The sequence below is a fragment of the Siniperca chuatsi genome, linkage group LG2 (assembly GCF_020085105.1).
Source record: "Siniperca chuatsi isolate FFG_IHB_CAS linkage group LG2, ASM2008510v1, whole genome shotgun sequence".
In the NCBI taxonomy this organism is placed as follows: domain Eukaryota; kingdom Metazoa; phylum Chordata; class Actinopteri; order Centrarchiformes; family Sinipercidae; genus Siniperca; species Siniperca chuatsi.
In genome coordinates this window covers 16,471,652-16,487,322 of record NC_058043.1, presented here as the reverse complement: position 1 = coordinate 16,487,322, position 15,671 = coordinate 16,471,652, and the positions used below count along the sequence as shown (strand labels likewise).

At 37.5% G+C, this 15,671-nt stretch overlaps 2 protein-coding genes across 8 annotated transcripts in view; one reads left to right on the top strand and one right to left on the bottom strand.

Moving 5' to 3' along the window:
- Nucleotides 1-95: 95 nt before the first annotated feature.
- Nucleotides 96-15,671, bottom strand: part of slc2a11a (solute carrier family 2 member 11a) — a 15,894-nt gene continuing 318 nt past the window's right edge. Inside the window, exons 1-12 of one of the 5 annotated variants that reach the window (XM_044169966.1) lie at nt 12,462-12,605; nt 10,693-10,791; nt 9,788-9,948; nt 8,702-8,826; nt 8,382-8,511; nt 8,119-8,267; nt 6,671-6,858; nt 5,941-6,051; nt 4,553-4,654; nt 3,823-3,895; nt 2,953-3,080; nt 96-2,293 (exon numbers count right to left, since the gene is read on the bottom strand). In XM_044169966.1, the coding sequence (XP_044025901.1) occupies nt 2,075-2,293; nt 2,953-3,080; nt 3,823-3,895; nt 4,553-4,654; nt 5,941-6,051; nt 6,671-6,858; nt 8,119-8,267; nt 8,382-8,511; nt 8,702-8,826; nt 9,788-9,948; nt 10,693-10,767 (1,461 nt within the window). In that variant the 5' untranslated portion in view covers nt 10,768-10,791; nt 12,462-12,605 and the 3' untranslated portion in view covers nt 96-2,074. Of the gene's footprint in view, nt 2,294-2,952; nt 3,081-3,822; nt 3,896-4,552; nt 4,655-5,940; nt 6,052-6,670; nt 6,859-8,118; nt 8,268-8,381; nt 8,512-8,701; nt 8,827-9,787; nt 9,949-10,692; nt 10,792-11,229; nt 11,368-12,461; nt 12,606-15,671 lie in introns of those variants that run through there. The other 4 variants (XM_044169959.1, XM_044169949.1, XM_044169985.1 and 1 more) reach the window with 4 other exon arrangements.
- The window catches only part of tgfa (transforming growth factor, alpha), a 7,924-nt gene continuing 6,199 nt past the window's right edge, over nt 13,947-15,671 (top strand). Inside the window, exons 1-3 of one of the 3 annotated variants that reach the window (XM_044170099.1) lie at nt 13,947-14,299; nt 14,936-14,965; nt 15,095-15,265. In XM_044170099.1, coding sequence (XP_044026034.1) covers nt 14,257-14,299; nt 14,936-14,965; nt 15,095-15,265 — 244 coding nt within the window. In that variant the 5' untranslated portion in view covers nt 13,947-14,256. Of the gene's footprint in view, nt 14,300-14,502; nt 14,546-14,935; nt 14,966-15,094; nt 15,266-15,671 lie in introns of those variants that run through there. The other 2 variants (XM_044170107.1, XM_044170110.1) reach the window with 2 other exon arrangements.

The window sequence follows — 15,671 nt, the reverse complement described above, 5'->3', positions numbered from 1 at the left end:
CTGTCTACTGGTTAGATATTACCTGGAGGGAGCCATCTTAAAAAACAAAACACACACACACAAAAAAAACTTAGATTATAAGATTTATGGGAAAAGGCAAAAAAGGACTTGCAGGTCAGATGTGCAGATGGTGGTTCATCGATTATTTGCTGCATATTTATGCTCACGTGGAGCTCATACATTATACATCATTAGTCATCCTGTGTAAATACAGTACATGCACACATTAAAGAGGCACTCCACTGATTTTACACAAGCACATAATCAAGCCGAGAATAGGTAAAAACATGTACCACTTTTTGTAGGTCAGCAACTGACATGTAAGTGTGTAGTGACTTAACATTTGCCTTCTGGGAGAACATTTTGTAAAGAATTTATTTAACATCTTGATTTCATTGATGTCATTTCCGCTATTTTTGTCCAGTTATAAAAGATAATTTTCCACACTGTATGACAATATCACATTTTGATTTGGACGGGTTGTATCGTTGAGGGTATAAGATGCTGATACAAAGTGAAATATTCAAAGCTAAGATGTTGTTCTTTTAATGGCTGCATCGCTTCATCAAATATCAATCAAATGTTTTTAATGTCTTGTGCACCATTTTAAACACATCAAAAATTCAGCCTTACATTTGGGTATCTTTAGAAACCTTGGGAACTACAGTAGACTTTAAAGTGGGAACAAAGCTTAGCCCTACCAGTGGGTCTGGGACAGAGGTTAAGGGTTCTCAGTCATATTTTGATCATTTAAACTCATTTTAGTGTATACAAAAAAAACCTATAAAACCAACAAACAGAGGATACAGTCTTCCTACCTAAACTCAAAGACATAGTTAAAAGCTTCCCAGCTGTCAGGTAAAATACTCTCACATAAAAAAACAATTAATAGAACGATTAGTTATTGTTGTGGTTGTAGTGAATGTGTGTGAGTGGGTGATGTGCTCACCAAACCAATAGTGGGTAAATAAAATAAAATAACTTTACAGTCCTACCTTTGACACCAGACAAATTTAATTTGATGTAACCTTATAACTGTATTATGTTTGAAAGGCACCTTTTGATGATCTCATTGAAAACTTTTATATGAAAAGCTATTTTAAAACTCATTATAAGATACTTTTATTGGCTCAGAGTTAGATCATTAAAACAAAAAGAATGACAGCAATATTCAACATAAACAACTGCACATATTCCACTCATGTAAAAACAGCGGATTTTACAATTTCAGTGATTACCAATAGCATGAATGCTCAACATCATGATACCTTTTGTTATGAATGAGGTGTGCACACTGATGCATACAGTTTATATTTAATAAGGTGCAAATTAACTCTTTGTTTCTATCAAATTAACTCTTTGTTTCTATCTAGACCATATTCTCTTTAACATGGTGCAACATCTGCCACACAGCAAAGACTTCACTGCCCTGTTGGTTGTTGAGAAGTTAAAGTAAGGACATCGTTTGCCATAGTCATTAATAACTATGCTGGTAACAACTGTTTTCTTTGTCCCATTAAACAATTAATTACTGAAGAAATAAAATTCATTATTGTTTATTTGCTAGGCTGAAATGTTTTATTCTTTACCTAAAAACACCTTCATAAATAAATGTGAGACGTGTTTTCAGAGCACTTATACTCACCATTTTTCAGCAATGGTGACTACAAGTGCTCATGCTACCTATCCAGTTATTTTTCAATTTATTCCAAACAACCTCTGTGTCTGATAACATAAAACACACCACTTCCTACGTAGCAGATTATTTTTCTTCTGCCACAGTTAGTTGAATACATAGTAGTTTTAATTACTTTTGTCTCATGTCAATCAGTGACACAGAGTAGCAAAACATAAGTGTATATATGTGAAGACGTCAAAGATAAGTCCTTTAAATTCTCTTCATATAAGACACACTCCAGATAAAGGAGCTATAGTAGATCTAAGTTGCTTTCGGTGATATGAAAGTGAACATTCCTCCGTTCCTGTAAGACTGTGCGTGACTTCTTCCAGCTCACGCAGATCAGGTCAAAGTGAGGCGTACGGTGGATGTGATTTTTCAGGAGAAAAAGTCTGTCTACAAGGCCGTGGAAAGACACACTTCACCCAGCTGATACTGAGCTTGAGTTTGCGATGCACACTTTTTGTCCTGGCCTTTGAAGTTGAGCTTGTGGAATTCACTTGTGATGGCTGACAGAGACTTCCCTTTGGTCTCAGGCAGAAACAGGCCGACATACAACGCAGACAACAGGCAGACCACTGCGAAAGGCACAAAGCAGTACTCACTCAACTCGCTCTGTAAAAGAAAAGCAATGGAAAGGCAATGGAAAGCTGTCAGACTGATGTAAGACATGATGTAAATGAAGTGAATTGTGGAATTGAAGTGTCTAATTCCTTGCCTCAATCTTAACCAACTCCAAGCCTGTCTGTGCGTTTCCTATACATGTATACAGGATTTACATTATTGGGAATGAACTAAAACCTCAACTTCAAATTCAGTTTGAGATGCTGAACTCTGGGAGGCGCTATAGGGTGCCTTTAGCAGCCAAACATATTTCTAAGAAGCCTTTTATGCTGCATTTTAACCTGCCTGTTAGTAGTCTCTTTTTAATTGGAAAAAAAAACCCTTCTCATGCCAGGTGATTGAAAGATGTCATGTTTCATTTAAAATTACAAAACCATAAAAGCAAATTTAGCATTTTTGCCTCTAATTAGATTTAGTAGAGATGGAGACAATAAATGGTATGCAACAGTAGCCCCCAGCCATAAACCAGTGTGTTTTAAACAGTGGCTTAGTTTTGTCTTATTAATAATGTTGTAGGTGTATGTGCACTTTGCAAAACCACTCTATATGTACGTATGCTTGTTTATTGTCACTGTATGTTTGTTAAATGGATGGATGGATGGATATGTGGACAGACACTGACAGCTGGATGGATGTAGTGACAGACTGACCACCAGAAAAGGGAAGATCATTCCAATGACGAAAAGGTTGAGCCACATCATGGAGCCAGCAATCATGTAGGCTGCTGGCCGAGCTGTCTGATTAAAGATCTCTGTGGGCAGAACGCCGGTCACTCCAGCTGAGAAGAAATACAACATATTGATCAGAGTTAGCTTCATCATCACATCCTTAGAAATAGAAATATTAGTTATTATAGCCTGACCAATACTGGGCATAACATAACATAAAGAAATTATTTATAATAACATTAATAAACAATCTTGATACAGATCCCTTAATTGTTTTTTCATTTCTAAAAACTGTGACCAAGATACAAACTGAGCAGGACATTTTACTGCTCTGCATTATACGGAGAGGCTTTCTATGTACTAGAGTTCAGGACCACCACTGAATCAATACCTCTCTACATTTAAACAACATTATAACCTTCATGAACAGAGGATTTATTGTAGGACTGTTGTATTAGACTGCATTAGTTTTAGCCAGGTGCAGGTGTGAAATGTGCGCTGGGGAGACAATTTGATATTTTATGCAAATATAAACAGCTGTGGAGATGTGCCGGGAGCAGTTGTGTTTATGGCTTATTTGGATGTGAAATCAACATCAACAAAGTTTATGTTTTAGAGTTACATTTAGCATTTAAATTGTTGGCTGTAGCAGTAAAGACTTTAGGGTGAGAAAATGACTAAAGTGAAGAATGAATCATGCACATTTTTAATGAAGTATTTAACTGGTCCATCTTGATGACATTAAAGAGAGAAGACTGTGTTTACTTTCATTTCATTAATGCATCTTGAGACAACATTTTGTGAGTCTGTTTGACGTGAACAACTTAATACAGAGGGTCTCCAAAAACTGACCTGGTCCCATGCCGAAGCTGAGGATGTAGGTGAAGATGCAGGCCATGCTCAGGTACGGCATCCAGGATATATGCTGTTGGCATGTGGGGAGGAAAGTCAAATATCCACAGTGAGCAACTCACAAGCAAGAAGAAAAGAAACCAGATGACAATTTTATATTTCATAGAAGAAGGACCATGGTTTTATGTCTTTAAGTCTTTAAGTTAGTATAACTAACTTAATTTATAAACTCCATTGTACATCTGAGTACACGTTGTGGTGTAGTGTTTTTCTCATAAAAGTCAAATATTTTCTAAATCCTGAATGTTGACTCATGATGCCTCCTAGTGGACTGACTGACACACTGAAATGTTTCAGTAAAGTGGGAACTGTCACTGGATTTCACTGTTCCCACACTCATCATATTCCTTTATACAGCAGCACTGTGTTTTCATGTACATGTATAGTGAGTGTGACGCATAGACACAGAGGAGATAAAACCTACTAAGATATCTTTTAGACATTCAGTCAGTCTGGCAAAATCTGTTAGCTATTAATAACTTTTTCTTGATCTTAATCTTAATGTTGGATACAGTTATAATCTAGTTTAGCATAGTTCACCGTAGAAAACTCACATAATTATCACTGATATTAACTGATCTTTATTGTTTACTTGAACACTGAAGATACAAATGCATGATTTGACATAGGAAAAGTTAAGTATGTAGGTCATATAAGTGATTTATAATACCTCAAACGACAGAGCAATCGTGAAGACAACAGCCCAGACGGTCATGAGAATGAACCCTACCATCAGCATAAACCTCCGACCTTTGCGCTCAATCAGCAGGTTCTGAAAAAAAAAAAATATATATATACGTCAGACTCGTAACATCATAACAAATTATATCTAAGACTTTACAGTGAGGCAAATAAAATCCAGAGCAGTAACCACTGAACAAATACAAATTAGAAACTTCCTGCTAATGAATGATTAGCTAATATTAATGTTTGCCAAACATGCATTGAATATGATAATGAAAATCTTTTTTGAGAATTAAGTTGTTTCTGACTTGTGTCATTTCTGAGCTCATGGTATATTTCCAGTAAAAACACAGTAGCTACGTACTTGTCAGTTGGGAAGGTTGATGCTCTACTTAACCTGATGGGAACACAAAAATAGTAACTATGTGCACATAATGAGTACGTAATGATTAGTTATTGGTTTTTGCCATTTAGGAGTGTTTGGTTGGTAGATTCACAGATATCATGAAACTAATCATTAGACACAACTTTATTAAAGGAATAGTTTGACATTTTGTGAAATATGCTCATTCACTTTCTTGCAGAGTTGAGAAGATCGACTCCACTCTGTGCAGTAAAAATGTAGCTGGAGCTAGAGGCTAATTAGCTTAGTTTAGCATAAAGACTGGAAACCAGGGGAAACAGCTAGCCTGGCTCTGTCCGAAGGTAACAAATTCCTTCTAAAGTTTGTTAATCTTGATTGACAAAAACCAAAGTGTAAAAAGACAAGTTACGTTTTTTTAAGGGGCTTTGTACCGGACTATTTCTTGGCCTGGTACAGTAACTTACTGAAGACTTGTCTAAACCAGTGGATACTCTAGTAGGTGGTACTAGGCGGATTTTGTTATCATTGAATAGAGCCAGACTAGCTGTTTCCCCCTGTATCTAGTCTTTGTGCTAAGCTAAACTGGCTGCTGTTTACTGTACAAACATGAGAGTGGTTTCAATCTTCTCATCTAAATCTTGGCAAGAAAGCAAATAAGTGTATTTCCAAAAATGTGGAACTATCCCTTTAACATAACATAGTCTTCTTAAGGGACCAAATATAGTCCATTCAAAGATATCCAGGAACTACTTTTTTTTCTCTAATTAGCAGTTAGTTCCAGATCGCTTACTTTCTCGTTTCTTGGTAGCTACTCAGGGATCTTATTTTAAAGTGTTCATATCTTGTTAGTGTAACATCATATGCCCAAGTGATCTTAACTGTGAAATGTAATGTAAAACCTTTTGTATGTAGTCTTTAGTCTGTGTTAAAGCTTTAAGAGGAATGCAAACAACAGTCTCTCTTTGCCTCTAGCCGGTTACATAACATGTGCTTTAATGATGGATACTTACACACATTATACAGGCTGTGAATTCACATGTACCAGTGCCAATTGTGATATATTGGATTTTATCATCAGATACTCCAGCCTCTTTGAATACATATGATGCATAGAAGTAAATCTGAAAGAAAAAGAACATAAGAACATATTAGAGTACTGCAGAGCATCGTTACAAGGGCTTCAACTGTTAATAAGCTGATCAGCATTTTGTACAAGAGTAACTATGTTAATACCTTGTCCCCTCCCTAAAACTGCCAAGCATGTGGTTTAAAGCCTTGAAACACAGGAGTATTTAGTCAGCACTTTCTGATGAGAAGGCAACGTGTTGCAGCTCAGTTTAGACGTGTTATTAACGCTCATACATACAGAGCGAAAATGACAAAGAAACAACTTTTAGTACATAATACACATTCAAAACAATAAGCTGCCTTCACACATCATTCACTGTACATTACAGCAAGCAATGATGCTACATCACCAGTATACATTGTTGTGCAGGAACGTAAAGAAACCTAGACACGACACAAACCGCTGATAGATCATCTCAAATGTCTAATCAACCTTCTGACATAGCAGAGGGCCAAAAGAACACCTGATACTGTAGCTTGGTATCAGTAACACTGATCCTTGTGGGTTATATAACAATATTTTCTATAGAGACACCCAGCCAGACTTTCAGAGACACGAAATGCACTGAGAAAAATCTCTCTGATAATGGCAGCGATGCCAGCTCTTCTTACCGAGTCGTTACCACAGAGCTGCATGGCGCTGCTGATGATCATGACAGAGATGAGCTGCCAGCGCACTGAGCGATCAGTAAAAAGCTCCCAGGGTCGGCTGGGCCTCATGCCTTTGGTTTCAGCCTGTTCCTGCAGGATCTCATCGAGCTCGCTGTTCTGGACCTCACTGCCTCGCAGCCGTCTCAAAGCTGACCAAGAAAAAAACAACTTAAATACCTGAAAGAAATTGTTGTCCCTGGGTATAACTTATTATTCTGTATGTTATATATATATATATATATATATATATATATATATAGAAGAAGTACTCAGATCTTTTATTCAAGTAAAAGTACTACTACAGCAGTGTAAAAACACTCCATCAAAGACCTGTATTCAGACTAAGTAAAAGTGATGAAGATTTTTTAGCAAAATGCACTCAAGTATCAAAAGTAACAGTACTCGTTCTGCAGAAAAATAGCCCCTGTGACTGATGTTTAATTATATATGACATTATTCAATCCTCTGCTGATGCGACTGTTACAGCTGTGATGGTGCTCCTGTGTTTTCTAGTGTCTCCTTGTGTTTTGTCCCTTCCTTGTGTTTCCAGTCTTCCCCTGTCTGTCTCTCTCTGTGTTTGTTTTTGTCTGTGAGTCTGTTGGCGTGGGCATGACCATCTCTTCCTCACTCTCCTGGATCCTCAGCTGCATCTACACACCTGGTCTCAATCAGCTCATCATCCCTCCCAGTCTGCTCACCTGCCTGTTGCCACCTCTCCTTCATCTAAACCCCGATTACAGTAAAGACTTTATCTCTAATCATTCCCTGTCCGAGTCCTGCATTTGAGTCCAATCTGAGGTCATAACAGCATTTTAATGTTGCAGATGGTCGAGGTGTAGCTAATTTGAACTACTTTATACACACTTTGGTAGTTCGGTTCTGTGCCACCAACCTAGGGGTCGGGCCCCTAAAAAGGGAACCAAGATACATCTGAGGGGTTGAGACATGATTAATGGGAGAGGAAATAAGAAAAACTAATTCTGCTACCCAAATCTGTATTAATATTTTGGACTTTTCTCTAATATTTGCTTTTTTGTGAAATATTGGCTCATTCAAACAGTTATTTAAATGAAACATCTGAGACGTTCAGAGGGGAAATGCCTCTTTGGTGGATCTGCTAACAACTTAGAGACATCTGAAACATGACAAGAAGCCCTAACTAGACACTGCTTTTTTTGTAATATGTTACAAGCCTAAAAAGTTGGGAACCACTTCTTTAACCTTTAACCAATGCACTGTATTTTATAAGCTTATCATATGTTTTATAATGTAAAACCTTAATCTAGTATAAAGTAGCATAAAATGCAAATAATCAAATACAAGTACATTAAAATTGTACTTGTACTTGAGTAAATGTACTTGTGTGTTGTTACTTTCAACCACTGTTTGACATATATTACAGTACCCACCGTTAATACAAGCCTCCTTGTCCCCCCTGTCGATGAACAGGTATCTGGGACTCTCTGGGAACCACGGCAGGGTGAGGAGCTGAATGAAGCCAGGAATGGCATTACTGGCAAGAAGATACTGCCAACACGGCTCACTGCCCAAAATCTCTCTATGAATAAATAATCCAGAGTGTTACTGTGGACATCTTTGAAATCTACGGCACATATTTGTTATGTTTTTGCAGTAAAAAATTGGCATATTTTCATAAATATTGTGTCCTTACCTGAGTCCGACCACCTGTCCTAACACAACACCAAATGCTGTGAAAACAGCTGATGACAACGAGATAGCCCCTCTTAAATGCTTTGGTGCACTTTCTCCAAAATACATGGGTTGCACATTCATGCTGATCCCTGCAAAACACACAGTGAAGTTTCTGTTTCCATGGCATCATTATCGCTTAAATGTCTCAGTTTAGTTCAGTTCTCGTTTCAGTCTGCTACATGCATTACAGACATACTGTACAGTATATGAGAGGATAATCTGACAGTATAACAGGTATTTGAAGGCAAACATAAATATTTACTGACACAAATGACATACCGGCGTTTATTCCAACCAGGACACGTGAGATAATGATCATCTCGAAAGACTTGGCAGCTCTACTTGTCACAGCTAAGAGTGCACCAGTCATGAGGAAAATGTTGTTCAACAACATGCATTTCTTCCTGGGGAAGAGAAAAGAGGACAAAATTAATAGATTGCTAACAACTTTTGGTGGTTCAAGAGTTTATGTCTTATGAAATACAGACATGGACGTTCCATTTGGCAGTCTTGCAGGAACATCATGTGGATAGATTATTGTATGGAAATCATTAATATAATCCCCAAACCAGCGATGAATAGATACTACTAACAAGGATTAATCTGTGTAGTTAAAGCCTGATTTATCTTATACCTCTTGGCCATAGAGCTCCTTTGTTGTCCAAAAAACTATTAAAAACACATCAGTGAGCGACACTGTTGCACTGGCTGACATCTTCCTTCATTACCATGAACATGGGCACTGTAGTTTGTTTTGAGTCAATCCCACATTCACTGTCCTGCTGCTGTAAAAACTCACTTGAGCATCAAATGTGTATTCATCCTCGACTGTAAATAGTCCCCAGTAAATGCAGTATTTAATCCTGTTTGAGTAACTTTTGCTAAAAACTACAGTGCCCAGTTGTTTTAGGAAATTATTTAGCATTTCTCAAACAGTTATATGTTGTTTTTTAAGACCGTGCATCTTCAGTAGGAATGAATGGGCTTGGGGCTAAGTGCAACAGAAAGGGTAAGTAAGTCGAAAAGTATTGAGACACATCGTTGGTTTCGGTCTTTTCATGGGATTTGTTCACAGTAATAATAAACAATTGAACAACATCGCCTAATGCTTTAAGGGCAAACATGATTAATGCGTATATGCTTCTGTGAGGATCAAAACTCAATCCAGGTTCATTTGCAGGGTCGTATGCATGTGTACACACGCAATAGAGGAAAGTAAATGAACAGTCTCTTTATTTATTCATACACATGCACATCAACAGGTGGATCATTCACTCTCTGCACGCTGCAATGAAAATCTCAGTTTATAGTCTTCTGTACTCATGCGGTCACAAAATTACATACAGCAGCGTGATCTTATATTACCTCCCGAAGCGTATGGTCATGGGTCCTGCAATAAGAGCCCCTGCAAAGCCCCCCAATGAGAAGATGGAGACAATAATTGTCCAGACCAGAGTCACCTGGTAGTCCTCCAACTGGATGTCCCAGCGCTCCAGGAATGTCTCATTGATAAAGGTTTGAATAAACTGTAAGAGAAGACAAGACAGTCAACCGTTAAAGTCTCACCGAGTTAATCAAACACACGCACACATACGTAAACAGAGCAGAGGTTAAAGCAGACAGTTATTACCTCTGCCAAAGGAGTTTGTCTGCCTGTTTATATTTTGGTGGCGATCCACACTGTGATTCCTGCCTTTTTATTTATTGATTTATTCTATTAACAGAGAAAGGCTTGACTCTAAATCTTGCAGCATCACAACAAATCAGTTTCACTATTGTTCTGAATGATCAGAATAAAATATTAGTGTACAATTGTTTGTTGTTGATGGAAGTTGGTGCTCTTGATTTTTCCGTCCAGCTGCTCGGCTTAACAAAACACTAAGGAAAGATCCTGCGTCCAGAATTAGTTTCTACAGCACAATAAAATTGGATGTGTTTCAATGAGAATGACTAATCACAGACACAAGTAGCTTAATTCTTGAATGTGCCAATTTACACTGTGACCCAAATGTGAAATAATAGTAATGCTGGTCTATAAACAAATACACACAAAAATACACTTACAGATAACCTTATATTATTAATTAACCACAATGTTAATGTTAATGTACATTCTCACTGGAAGATTTAACACTTTTCGAACACTCACCCTGCAGAGCCTTATCAGCTCTGTAAATAAGTAAAATTCAATATATTCTGAATAATCAACACTTACAGTAGTAACACACATAAACACACATCCAATTTGGCAGCTAGACTGAAAAACTTACAGTTGTGGGAGAATTCATTATGGCCAGGTTGTAGCCATATTGAAGAGTTCCTCCAATGGCTGCAGAAGCAACCATTAGCACCAATGTCAGAGAACTGCTCTGTTAATACAAACAGATAAATATGTTTGTACACATTTATCTTATCAACTGGTTTGCTAAAATCACAGCATCTCCTCTAAATGATCAACTTGTTTCCTCATTGACTGTAAATCTATAAGCCATTTAAAGCAACGGCACATCATGCAGCTGGAGAGACAATATCCGAATTACACCTGCAATAAATGGCAATATGACACTTGCAAAGACTGCCTGAGTTTTTTGTTGTTGTTGCAGTTGTTGTTCTTTTTCATAGTTGTTTTGTTGTCTTAAAATATCTTCAAATAGCACTGCACCTCATAGGAACTACACAGCCACCAAGTAAGTCTGCTTTTCTGCAAGAATGTCCTGCATAATGCTACCCGAGTCTCCAAATCAAACAAGGGAATTAAAGTCTACGATAAATGATTTATTGAAAAGTTTGTAAATGCACTAATTTACCTTCTGTGCACCAGCATGCGACATTGTTACTCGTTAATAGTGGCCTGATGAAGTCCGACAGCGCACCACACAGGGTAGCCCACCTCTCAAATAACGCTCCTCTGCTGGACAAACGCGAGCACGCGCATACATCGTGCGCGTGACAGCTTTTGGCCGTTTTATGATTTGCCTTCAGCCGGTTTGCGCACAAGTCGCCAAATACTGAGCTGATGTCTTACCAGAACTCTTCAAACGCCACAACAATGATTTACTCAGGTGGATTGTTTTTTGTGCGAAACAGTGTGGAGGTAAAGATTAATGTCACATACAACAACAGATGCGCAGTGAGATTAGTTAAGTTTTCCATCAACCAGAGGTGTGATGTTCAGATATAAGGTGGTGGACGCTGACACGTGGGGTTTCGCCAGTGGTGGAAACTAACTACATTTACTCAAGTACAGTAGTACAAATTCTTGGTACTTATATTTTACTTGAGTATTTCCATTTTATGCAGCTTTATACTTCTACTCCACTATATCTCAGAGGGATACATTGTACTTTTTACTGCACTACATTTGTCTGACAACTTTAGTCACTTCTCAGTCCAGTGAAAACCACTTATCTCCAAATTTGATAATTTTGAATTTGAAAACTGAACATAAACTGAAGGATGTCTATGGGCCAGAACATTACATATTGATGCATGACCTGCCTTTATTGATATTGTACTTAAGTGGCATAAGAGTGAAGATTTTGGGACAACTTGCATCTACTTGAGGGTTTAAGAGAGAATTTAAACTGTAGCTACTGCTATTGTGATGTCCTAATTATTTTGTATTTGTTGATATATTCTCTTCTTTCGAAACAATACTTTGTAATATAATCTACATCTTATTAATACTAAGTCTCAAGGAAACATGTGTCCTTATCTAATTGTTTATGTCCAGCAGATGGAGCTAGTTTGAAATGTTGCTCGCTTTTGTTCTTTGTTTGCTGCTGGTGTTGTGCATCTCAGCATCAGTAATGGAAAACTGCTGTATTTCCTCTCCAACAGTGTGTGACAAAAGTCACTAAACTGCACTACCAAAGTTGTAGTTACTGTAATAAGAGGGTAGTTTAATAGCAAAATGAAGGAAAATTATGTATAGTTAACATCCATTTTTAAAAAGGAGGCTACCTCATCTTTAAGGGATCAATCAGCAGTTTCAGTTGCATTTTGAACTTCACATTTTGGGACTATTAGGATGATCTACCTGAGAGCAAGTGTAGAAGAAACACAGGGTGCACAATTTCCCAGTCAGTTTAGGGACTGTTTGTATGTGTCTGAAGCATTTCACTCCTGCACTTTCCTGGAAAGTCTGGCAGCTTTCGCAAACCTAATAAAAGGCTTCAAGGCACTGTTGACAAAAGGACAGAGAATCACCAAAAACATGAAGCATAATCCTCTGGAGTCCATGAATATTCACACCAAATTTCATGAGAATCTGGCCAGTAGTTGGACAGATGAATGAACAGATGGACCAGCAAAGCTATTCTTAGGCCCCACTGCTTTAAAGGAAAAAAATGAATAAAATAAAACTTTTATATTAATTTTAAAACCCAGTGATAAAGAAAAACATCTAAATCAGTTTTTTTTCAGGAGAATAAATCCAGTCAATTCTATTTAATATAGCCTAAAATCCCAATTTTGCCTTACAGGGTTTTAAATTACTTTTACTTAATTTTGCTAGTTGTTTATTGTTGTTTGAGACTTATATACTATACATGTTACATGTTATTTAAATAACCAAACATTTTATTTAAAATAATTCAGTGTGTTGCAGGATGTCAAATGGCTAAAATACAGAAAAAAAGGTTATGGAGTAGTACTTAAGTACAAATTCGAGGTACTTTACTTGAGTATTTCCATTTTATGCTACTTTATACTTCTATTCAGCTACAATTCAAATGGGAAATATTGTACTTTTTACTGCACTACATTTGTCTGACAGCTTTAGTCAATTTCCAGATTACAATTATTCATGAAGGATGAAGTGTTTCTTTATGGGTTGAAAAAATTCTCCTACTTCTTAAGCTAAATAAACTATTTAAAACCCTCTTTGGATTAGCTGGAAAATGCATCGTCACAAAGCTGAAAACAGGCCTGTTTTTCTGAGCTCATGAAAAGTTGACTTTTTAGAAATTCGTGGCTCTCTCAGGACAATGACGCTACAAACATATGATGATCTTATAGAATATGATGCTTTGCTGTAGATTAAACTACCCAACAGTATATAAAGTAGTTAAAATTAGCACAACCTTAACATCTAAAACAGTTAAATGCAACATTCACATCAACACAGCAGTAATGTTAATTTAGAAACATCATATATAATAGTGAAACCATTTTACTGCACAATGAGTACTTTTACTTTTGCTAGTAATTTTAAGTACATTTTGCTAATAATACATACTTTTACTTTTACTTTTAAGGTTTTGAATGCAGGACTTTTACTTGTAGTGGAGTATTTAGTAACGGATCTGAATATTTCTTCCATCACTGAGTGGGACACGCACTTACATTTCTCTTAAATTAAATCATCTAAATAATCAGACACAGGCTAAGACGTACCTGGTAAATACAATTAAAACTTAAAACAAAAGAAGTGTAATATTGAGGTCATGAGATGAGACACCCTCCCTCCTCCTCCTCCTCCTCCTCCTCCCCCCCCCTCCCTCTCTGTCTCTAATTGGTCAGCCTCTGACAGGATTACACGAGTTTCCTCAATTGAACACAGTGAAGTCAAACGCTCGGACATCCCGCTGGAGACTCTGGTGCTTTTGACTGAAAAAAAGAAGAAGAAGAAAAGTCGACCACAGTTACTTCTCTACGAGTAGATGTAAAGCGACAGCGGGACCCGGGGTTAAATGTTTGCTGTGCTGTTGGGCTCTGCTGCCGCCGCTCGCCCTGCAGCCTGCAACACTAATGACTAATGTGGTTTCTTAACACACGCCCGCATTTCAGTGAAGCTGCCCGTCAATTTACTATAGTTTAGGCTACAAGTCGTCATGATGACTCGGATTTTCTGGGATACATTTTTTCTCATAAGCGGTGAGTAGCTAATTTAGCAGGAAAATAAACTTTTTTAAATTTGTTTCCATGTCTCATTCTGACTTGTCATTTTATGTCAAACATTTAGATAAATTCAGTGATTAATGATTAAAGTTAACAAAGTTGAATGAGAGATTCCTCACTATTGCTTCTGTTAATATAAATTCACTGGAAAACTGTCTGACTTGCCATAACAAACTTAAGTGGGTGTTATTTTGATGGATTTCTGTGTTCTACATTTTTATGGTGAGAAAAAAGGGGGAAATTACCATGTTTCTTATGATCCATGAGTTTCTGTCAGTTTTTGTTTGACAACAAACCATCTTTCCTGTGTTTATGAGCTGGTTTCTGTCTCTAGTTGTGATTGCGTGTCTTCACAGGACCTGCTGTATTTATGTGCTTTGGTCTCATCCTTTTAGTGGATGCTTGACCCTGTTACTATTGTTGGGTACCAGTTACTCAATGAAGCATCGATATCACAGTGAAGGCCAAGTCACATGATCATAGCTATACAGGGGCGGATTACTGGGACTAACCCTTAGGTTGTTCATCATATAGTAGAATATGTGACATCTGGTTTTCCTTTGGGGCGGTGAATCACAATACAGTAATATCTATTTTTTTATATTCCTATAGGTACTTTTAGTATGTCTGTGGTACTCAATGGTGAGTTTACAGTGAACTTTGGTATTTTTGTTATATTCCTGCAGGGATTTGTTTGTTTGTTTGTTTGTTTGTTTTTTTATGTTAGGACTGTATCATATTTCAATAGTTGTTTTATTTTCCTCTCTGCAGGTTCCCTTTTTACATTTGGAGCAGGGCCAAGCAATTCCACAATTATTGAAGCCAGCATTTCCATTGATACAAACTCCAGTGCTGCTCTGAACACCTCAACAAGCAGCTCTGCAACAAGAAGCACAACTACCACAACTATTGCAACTACAACTAACGTCCCTCCAGTTAAAAGTAAGTCTCAACACATCATTTCATGTCAAGATGCAAGTGAAGGTTCAAGCTCATTGTCAAGCCATGTAGGAGTTCTCAGCACTGTAAAGCTTCCCACTGAGCTGCAGTGCATCAACACATGCAGACAGTGTGGCGCTCACTGATAGTTGATCCTCTTAGCGTGAGTGAGGGCAGCAATTGTGGTAAATTAAAGATTATGAGCAGTATATTTGAGCAGTATATTCAGCTATTTCACAAAAAGCTGCACCTACAGTATTAAATTATTATCTGAAAAGCACCTTACGTGCCCTAAAGGCTGGTTTCTGTCTCAATGTTCCTCTCGTTTGACTGCCAAAATCACATGGAACGAGAGTGGGGTTGGTAGGCAGATGCCTCAGGGACAACAGAAGGCTTTCACAGAGTCTGA